The 9,780-nt window shown below is 41.9% G+C and overlaps 1 protein-coding gene across 1 annotated transcript; it reads right to left on the reverse strand.

The window, feature by feature from the left end:
* Positions 1 to 3,028: 3,028 nt before the first annotated feature.
* HSPA2 (heat shock protein family A (Hsp70) member 2) lies at positions 3,029 to 5,652 on the reverse strand. The gene has a single exon (XM_006072139.3). It carries the CDS (start codon positions 5,422 to 5,424, stop codon positions 3,514 to 3,516), a length of 1,911 nt encoding a protein of 636 aa, XP_006072201.1. The 5' UTR covers positions 5,425 to 5,652; the 3' UTR covers positions 3,029 to 3,513.
* Between the last annotated feature and the right edge of the window lie 4,128 nt (positions 5,653 to 9,780).

Genomic DNA, 9,780 nt, shown 5'->3' on the forward strand with positions numbered 1-9,780 from the left:
ATGACATAAAATTAAGTTGACTGTCTCAAATTTTAGGCCCAAGATATTAACTGGGTATTATGCATATTTATACTATGAGAAAATCAGTGGACAGATTTTCAAAATGTTATGGTTCTACTTTTAAAACTAATATATAAGAAACAGCAATACCAGTATTTGAATTAGCAATTCCATTTCTGGTGCTTATTTCTCCAATCTTCAATTCAAACATCCTAATCTGTACTAAAAGGGATGGAGAAAGAGTCTGACTTTTTCACTAGTTTAAGGGAAAAACATTTCAACATTAAATTTTAGAAATACATATATCCTAAAATATTTCCATCCCCAAAGCTGTAAATACTTAAGCTGTAAAAAGAATAAATACTGAGCTCTTCTTGTAAAGATCCGTAATTTTTCTTGAAGGATTTAAACTTTATATCTAATTTTAATGCTTAAGGAAAGTCCTTCAGAACAGTTGTCTCATACATTAAATATACAGAAACAATTGAATATTACTGTTGTTCTCTATATATATATATATATTCCTTTAGCAATTGTCTTGTGATCATATGGATTTGAGATTCTTTAAAACTTCAGTTCCAGTATTCAAAAGCAAGAGAAATATGCCTCACAACTTTTATAAACTACATCCAATTGAAATACCTTATCATGAGCCCAGTATTTGATGTTCATAAGAGAGACCTTTTGATTTCATCTAGCCAGATTATATTCATGTTTAAGATTATACATAGAATAAAGATTTTTAGTTCTCCTTGACATACAGAATATATTATGTATTTTAATATGCATGCTAAATTTAAAGATGTAAAGAGTACTAGTATCTCCTAATGCACGTCAGGTGCATTAACTTCCATTATACATATAAATTAATATGATAAAAAATTTAGTTATCTTGTTTTGAAATTTCATACAACTGAAATACTCAAAACAATTTTGACAGGTGTCTAGATTTATTGCCTCAAAACAGGGACAAATGTTAATCAGACATTCAAGAAAGAAGAAATTAAGTCCCCATTCTGAGAAATGTACTTTTTCAATCCCTAAGCATTCTATACATATTTCATTAGCTGTAGTCATGACCACTAGTCCCTAGCATAGTATTACTTTCAAGGGCAAGTGATGTTAATTATTCCTTAAATTGTAATTTAGCCTCATCCTGAACTCAGGTACTTTTTCCATTGTCATTTGACTATGGCTGATCTAACATCTGCTAAAGGGTTCCCATGAGTTATTGAGTTACCAGCTTCAACTGACCCTTGAAACATGAATGGCTACTGTAGTGGCATTTTATCTTAAGCAATATTTAGATCTAGGTAAATTTGAGAAGACAAAATTAAAAGAACTCAAGAGTTTTACAAATTACTTTTCAAAATAACAGAAAATGAAGTATCTACATAGATTGATGTTAATGTTACAGCAAGTTACCAGAGGTCAGGCTATAGGATCAGAGAGATTACCATTTGGCATTTTTCTGATCCTTTAGAAACTAATCTTTTCTAAAATGAGGTCTAAAATGAGTCAAACTAATACCAAACTGCACTTAAAGACCCCATTATACTTTGTATACTTTGAAGTTAGAGCAAGGGATAAACACTCAATATAGAACAAAAGGTTAACAGAATATTATCTTGGTAAAAACTCAGGTGAAATGTCACTCTAAGGCTACTAATTACCAAGGTAACTTGTCAAATATTTATGCAATGCTATCTGCAGTCAATGAAATATCCTTAATGCTTCTTTGCTGAAAACTTTCCACTCTGGCAACAGCACTGAAAAACTCAAGTTATGTTCACCTTTCAGAGTGTAAGGAACAACTATCTTTTTCAAAAATGTTTATTTTGAAGCAATTTTACAACTGCCTTTTTATCTCCTCCCACCCACCCAAATGCGACTTGTTAAAAGAAAAAAATTCTATGTACAAAGAGTCAGCTCTTACATGAGAGGACTGTGACTGAAGCTCAATATTTTTAGGCTATTTTGTTCTCTAGTTTTTATATTTCAAAAATTCCTCTCTCTGCTTGATATGGAAGAGTCCACTACTAAGTTTAAAATTAGCTTTTATATATGTCACTGTTATGAACAACATGAAGTAAATCTACATCACCTGGAAGGGGATATTAAATTGTCTGTATGGTGAAAACATTAGATTAACTATGCATTTTCCAATCAGCTTTACTGAATTTCTTCCAAATTCTCCTTAAAGAGAATAAATCAGTACAAAGCAGATGAGTCAGTCCACTAAAATATAAACATGAACTCCCTTCTTCCAAGGATGTGGATTTTTAAAATTTAAGCCCAGGACAGTGGATTTCAAAGGGTTATATTTCTATCTGTAATAATCTCAAATTGGAAATATTGGAAAATGAACAAGTTGCATATTGACAAAATACAGGACTATATTGCAGTTTATCTTTTAAAAAAAGAAATACATTCTAGTGATTTAAGGCAGGTATTGAAAAAGCACTATGATCGTCAAATCAGAACAACAACAAAAAACTATTATCTTCCTTTACCATCCAAGTAATTTAAGTGCTGAAAACATATATTTTTTAATTTGCCATATGCCCAGAATTTGAACTGTTTTACTAGAAAAAGTTAACAAAAGTTTGACTGAATTTGGACTCAATATTAAGTGGCTTTAACTTTTGTCTGTTGGATCTTGTTTCAGACACCTGTATGCAGCAGAAAGCAAACTTGTTTCATATTAGGTTATTTTCAGAAGACAACTCCTTTTGTTTACAGAAAGAATCTTTTTGTACTTAACCTTGGAATACAGCTTGTATTTTGCTGGAATATTCAGGTGGATTTTCACTTGAACATTTATGCCAACTCTGGTTTCTGTATTAAAAGGAGGGTAAAGTTTACCCAGATCTTCTCCCTTTAAGTTGCTGGTAATTCAAAGCAGGAAACTCATCTGAGAATTAGATAAGATTGAGTTAGACAAATTTCACCCTATACTTATACCTTAAAGACATACATGGGTAAAACAGTAAAAAAAAAAACAAAATTAAAAACTCCAAGACAGTAATTTTTAGATCAATTTCAGCTTTTTACTTTTAAATCTGTATTTATGTGTTTGCAAAAAGTATGCTTTCCTTAACATTACTGCAATGTTCACCTTTCTCTTCAAGTAGTACATACAAATAAGCAATTCAAGCTTCTATGTAGTTTATTGTTACCAAACTTCTACAGAAACTGTGTGAAAACTTCAGGTTTCCCCTCTCAAATCTCCATGCACAAACTAAGCTAACCAAAAAACGTTCAAGTCAGCAAACAAGCAAAATGCATTAAAGAGATACCTCAAATAATGTTTCTAAAAAATCAAACTTTAGAACTAATCTTTTATCATTCAACTAAGTTGTTGCACCTTTCCTTTCATATGCATACACCGGTTAAACACTTCCAATAATAGATCTCGTATTTGGCACAAGGACATTTCAAAGAAGAAACAGAAACAAAAGGAAAAAGAAAATAGAAAGGAAAAGAGGTTTTTACGCTGTCTTGAGTGCAGGTTTAGTCCACTTCCTCGATGGTCGGTCCCCCAGATGCTCCTGAACCGCCGCCGCCGCCAGGGCCACCTTGGTATAGTTTGCTGATGATGGGGTTGCACACTCTTTCGAGCTCTTTCTGCTTGTGTTCATACTCATCTTTTTCCGCCATCTGGTTCCGGTCGAGCCAGTTGATCACCTCCTGACACTTGTCGAGAATCTTGTTTTTGTCCTGATCGCTAATTTTGCCCCTCAGTTTCTCGTCTTCCACCGTCTGCTTGATGTTGTAGGTATAGGACTCCACAGCGTTTTTGGCGGCTACTCGGTCGCGATTGGCCTCATCTTCCGACTTGTACCGCTCCGCCTCCTGCACCATCCGGTCAATGTCATCCTTGCTCAGACGACCCTTGTCGTTGGTAATGGTGATTTTGTTTTCTTTACCGGTGCTCTTGTCGGCGGCGGTGACGTTGAGGATGCCATTGGCGTCGATGTCGAAGGTGACCTCGATCTGGGGGACCCCGCGGGGCGCTGGGGGGATCCCGGTCAGGTCGAACTTGCCCAACAGGTTATTGTCCTTGGTCATGGCCCGTTCGCCCTCGTACACCTGCACCAGCACGCTGCTCTGGTTGTCTGAGTATGTGGTGAAGGTCTGCGTCTGCTTGGTGGGGATCGTGGTGTTCCTTTTGATGAGCGGAGTCATGACGCCGCCAGCCGTCTCGATGCCCAGGGACAACGGGGTCACGTCGAGTAGCAGCAGGTCCTGTACGTTCTCTGACTTGTCCCCGATGAGAATGGCCGCCTGCACCGCGGCTCCGTAGGCCACCGCCTCGTCGGGGTTGATGCTCTTGTTGAGCTCCTTGCCATTGAAGAAATCCTGCAGCAGCTTCTGGATCTTGGGGATGCGAGTGGAGCCGCCCACCAGCACGATCTCCTGGATCTGGCCCTTGTCCAGCTTGGCATCGCGCAGAGCCTTCTCCACCGGCTCCAGGGTCCCGCGGAAAAGGTCGGCGTTGAGCTCCTCGAAGCGAGCGCGGGTGATGGACGTGTAGAAATCCACGCCCTCGTAGAGCGAGTCGATCTCGATGCTGGCCTGCGTGGACGAGCTCAGGGTGCGCTTGGCACGCTCGCAGGCGGTGCGGAGTCGCCGCACCGCGCGCTTGTTGGGTGCAATGTCCTTCTTGTGCTTGCGTTTGAACTCCTCCGCCAGGTGGCTCACCATGCGGTTATCGAAGTCCTCCCCGCCCAGATGAGTGTCGCCAGCCGTGGACTTCACCTCGAAGATGCCGTCCTCGATGGTCAGGATGGACACGTCGAAGGTGCCGCCGCCCAGGTCGAAAATGAGCACGTTCTTCTCGCCTCCCGCGCAGCCCTTCTTGTCCAGGCCGTAGGCAATGGCCGCCGCCGTGGGCTCGTTGATGATGCGCAGCACGTTGAGGCCCGTAATGGTGCCCGCGTCCTTGGTGGCCTGGCGCTGCGAGTCATTGAAATAGGCCGGGACGGTGATGACCGCGCTCTGCACCTTGCCCCCCAGGTAGGCTTCGGCGATCTCCTTCATTTTAGTGAGGACCATGGAGGAGATCTCCTCGGGGAAGAAGGTCTTGATCTCTCCTTTGTACTCCACCTGTACTTTGGGCTTCCCTCCCTCGCTCACCACCCGGAACGGCCAGTGTTTCATGTCTGACTGCACTGTGGCGTCCTCGAACTTCCGACCAATCAGCCTCTTGGCGTCGAAGATGGTGTTGGTGGGGTTCATGGCCACCTGGTTCTTGGCTGCATCGCCGATGAGGCGCTCGGTGTCGGTGAAGGCCACGTAGCTGGGGGTGGTACGGTTGCCCTGGTCGTTGGCGATGATCTCCACTTTGCCATGTTGGAAGACCCCCACGCACGAATAGGTGGTGCCCAGATCGATGCCAATAGCCGGGCCGCGGGCAGACATCCTGACTGAAAGACAGGCAAGCGACGTTAGACGAGAACACCTGGGGCAGAAAATCTGCGGCCTCAACTAACGGTCACCTAGCACCAGACTCCGCGAACGCAACAAGCGTCTCTCACTCCCCTCGCTCGGCTCCCCACTCTTATAGTCGCCTCCCCGCCGCCTTTTGGAAACTCTCGGAGCCAATCCGCTCTCGGGACCGCCCGCCACAGGCTTGCCGGGATCGGAGTGACCTGCCTGAGGCCCAACAGACTTCTAGATAGATAAGGGGCGGGACTCCGGGGCGCGCTAGGACGCGAGGGGCGGCCGTTATGCAAATGAGACCCCTCCCACGTGCCCGAGGCGGCCCGCAGTCTCCGCGGCCCCCGAGCGGCCTGCAGCTCGGGGGCGTTAGGCTCGCGCCTCAGGCCAGGTGTACGCGCTTTTTCTCAATTTTCACCTTCCCTGAGGCAGGATTCGTCGACGTCCATTGGATTGGCAGGGCAAGAAGCCAATGAATAGCTCGAATTCCCAAGCAGGGCGGGAGAAAAGGATTGGGGCGTGGCGCTGGGAGGAGTCGCGGAAGCAGAACCGGGAAGAGGGAGCCACCTAGTCTGTTCGCTCAGTTCTTAAATCCTGAAATGTCGGTCAATTACTAATGTCTCGGCCAACCTAGCTCGCTGGGGCGGGGCAATTCGTTCTGAGCTTGTGGCAGCAAAGAACTAGGGCCAGAGCTGGCTTTTTTCTTCTGCCCGCTTGTGGGCGTTGGCTTGGCGGGGCCTGGGCGTGAGGGCGGCTATGGCCCAGGGAGGAGGAGCTGGGTGGAGGACCGCGGAAGATGAAGTTTCTAGGACGGGCCGTCGGCCTCCTGTAATTTAATTTTGCGTGCTTCGCAGCGTCTTGGTGTGAGCTCTGGATATCTTATCTGGCGGCGCGGGCAGCAGGAGACCGGGAGAGCTACGGGAGAGGCTGACCATTTTTCCCTGCGCGCGGCGGCCTAGAGAGTGGGAGGGAGGCATGGGCGTGGTTGCAACTCGTCCCCTTTCTTGACCTCACTTTCCGTTTTCCCTACTTGTCGTACTTAACCCCTTTAAGCTTCCTAGTTTCATCTCCATGTTCTCTCGCCACTGCTTTTGTTATTTTCCGTTTCAAGTGCTTTATCCGCCGCTTTAAGTTCTCCGGGAAGCCTGTAGTCAAACCACACACGTTGAAGTATCATAAAATAACCCGGTCTCACGCCTCTCAGGATTCTCTTAACCCAGGCGGTCGTAAACTCAGCTGAGTGAGAACTCTCAGAGTAGGTAGAAAGGAGCGCAATTCATTATGTCGTGTTTTAAGAGGAATATGGGATAGGTGATAGAAGCAGGCTCCTATAAATGGGCTCCGGAAGAAAGACAGTAACAAAACAACAGTAACACTTCACCTTATGTGGGGAAGCTGGAGACATTGATTCAGCTTTAACAAGTCCCAGGATGTGAGAGTAAGACGACGAGTGCAATAGTGTGTCTTTATGAGGTTGACAGCTCAATAGAGGTAAAAATAGCTCAAGAGAAGTGCTATGGGGAACACAAAGGAGGGAGCACATCCAGTCGGGAAACTAATGTTCCCGAGGGCTTCCTGTAAGAGGTGACATGCCAGCCTCTGACCTTTGACATTCTTTGCATGGGTTGTAGCATGGGCAAAGATGAGAGCAGTGTGTGCTGGGGGCAACTACAAGTTGAAGGTTGGTGTCAGTACATGAGGAGGGATACAAACAAGAAATAGTCTTTTCAGTTGGACGGGATATGCCATGATCTTTTCCCTGAGGCTATGGGGCCGTGGAGAGAAACATCTTTTGAAGGAAGTTAATGTATGGTTCATATTCAAGTTCTTTGAGACAGTGCTGGAGAAAAGCTTTTGAGAGAAACAAGTTATCTATAATTTAAAAAATAACGTTGACAGAATCCTATGAAGTTAACCAATGGATATTTAAGTTTCTTTTATCTAGTTGTGTATGTAATTTCCAATTTTTAAAAGTACATTTACTGTTAATTTGTTAATCTCATTTCACAATTCCCATCTCTTTTTCCATTAAAGAAGTTAAGGAAAAAATTTGAACTAGGAAAACTTTTTTAAAAATTAGGAATATAAGGATCAAACCAAAAATTTCTATCGAAGTTGCCTTAAATGGTAAGTACAGATTTCTTGATTTTATTCTTAGAAATTCTTGCCTTTCGTGCAGTTGGAGAGCAATACACAGTCTTTATAGAACTAATATGTGATTTAGAGATAGGGCCCAACTACAACTGAAAGCAGAAGAGAACTGTGAGAAACACTGACTCTTCAGATCTGTTGTATTCAGTCCTCACACACCTCAAACAAAGCAAGATTGTGAAAAAGCAGACATGTCAATTCTTACACACAAAAACCAAAATTAGAGCTTCAGAAGGGAGAGGTTCTTTTGTATAGTAACTATGTACTATCTCTCTGCACAGTTATTACATCTTGCCATCTAACTACCACATTCATCATTAATACAACTTTCTGAAACCACAGTAGCAATTTTGTCTGTATTTTCATTAGCTGTATGTTTTTTTTCTGCTCTAACTTTTCACTCAGTAAATTGATGTTTCATAAGTTTCATACTTTAAATGGCATCCTGAGCTTGTCCCAAAAAGACACAGTATATGAAATAAATTTTTGCAGTTCTGGAGCATTATCATATACTGACCTTTCTTGGATTTTTAAATATTTCTCCTCATTTGTATTAAAATTTTTTTTTCTATTTTATGATTGTGGCTCATAGTTCCTTAAACTTGTGGCACATTAAAAATGATCAAACTTAGCAAACTTGAAATGATATTCATCAACCTCAGTAATGGTGTGGCAAAACAGGTAAAGCCCTACCTACTGGTGGGAATGTAAATTAGTACAGTCTTTCTGGAGGACTATGTGACAATATTTTTTCTTTACCTTAAATATGACCTTACCCTTCATTTAGCATTACTCTGTGGGATTTATCTTAAGGAAATAATGGAGCATGTAGGTATATTATTTATGATAACAGTGATAAAGGGGAAATGGCTTAAATATCTGACAATAAGAAATAATTATTTGACCTATAGTCATGAATTAAACGGAGAAGACAATGGCACCCCACTCCAGTACTCTTGCCTAGAAAATCCCATGGATGGAGGAGCCTGGTAGGCTGCAGTCCATGGGTCGCTAAGAGGCGGATACGGCTGAGCAACTTCACTTTTGCTTTTTCACTTTCATACATTGGAGAAGGAAATGGCAACCCACTCCAGTATTCTTGCCTGGAGAATCCCAGGGGTAGGAGAGCCTGGTGGGCTGGCTGTCTATGGGGTCACACAGAGTCGGACACGACTGAAGTGACTTAGCAGGTAGCAGGTAGCATGAATTAAAAATTGTTTACAGGATTTTTAATGACACAGGAAAATGTTCTTGGTATAGTTAAGTGGAAAAATTAGATACAACAGTTTTGTATTATCTTATCCTCTGTGTAGGATAATCATATATATGAGAATTGCATCAAAATTAGTTATCTCTAGAGGGTAGGATTATCAGTAATTTTTCTAAATTTTCTTTTTTACAGATGATTTTTAAAGCTTGGCTATCAGCATTCAACTGAAATACAATTCACTAATCCTACTATTTATGTAGAAATTACTACTGATTTTCAACAGGTGAGATCTGTTTGGCAGATTATAAATACTAGGGTGTTTGAAAATATTTTTAAAATCCAAAGACTGAGATTTTACAGTCTGGATAAAACAAAACCTATATGTGTGTCAGATTTTCTCTGATGAACTCCCTAAATCCAGAAGAGTACCTGGAACACAGTAGTAATTCACTTGTTCAGTGTTTATTAAAAGTGACCTGAGACATTAAAAACTGGAAATAATAACTTCACTTTTTCCCTGTATAAGTGGACGATTCTTTGCTTGCCTCTTACATTTCTGTACTAAATAATACTGCAGAGACCAAAAATTGAAACAAATTCACATCTGAAAATACTTGTACCTAGAGATACAAAGATGAATAAGATGAGGTCTAAAACTGTGTGCTTGTGGTAGTAAGGCCTACCCTAAGGAGATTACCTGAGCAAGAATACATTTTTTCCAGAATTACTAGTAAAGAAATTTATGGATATTCTGAAACCCTCTCATTCCCTACCCAGGCACCACCTTCATAAAGGTTGTGGATTGAAAAGGTAATGTTGCCCTGAAGAGAGGAGTGGAGTCAGTAGCAGCCTATAATTTGAGAACCTATCAGCAAACTGGAGTTCAACTTCTTATTATATTTAAGATCTCTATGAATACTGCCATTTTATAATTCTTTGGATGTACCCGGTCCCAAAACATTTCTCCAATCACCTGT

Source organism: Bubalus bubalis, chromosome 11, assembly GCF_019923935.1.
Source record: "Bubalus bubalis isolate 160015118507 breed Murrah chromosome 11, NDDB_SH_1, whole genome shotgun sequence".
Classification (NCBI taxonomy): Eukaryota; Metazoa; Chordata; class Mammalia; order Artiodactyla; family Bovidae; genus Bubalus; species Bubalus bubalis.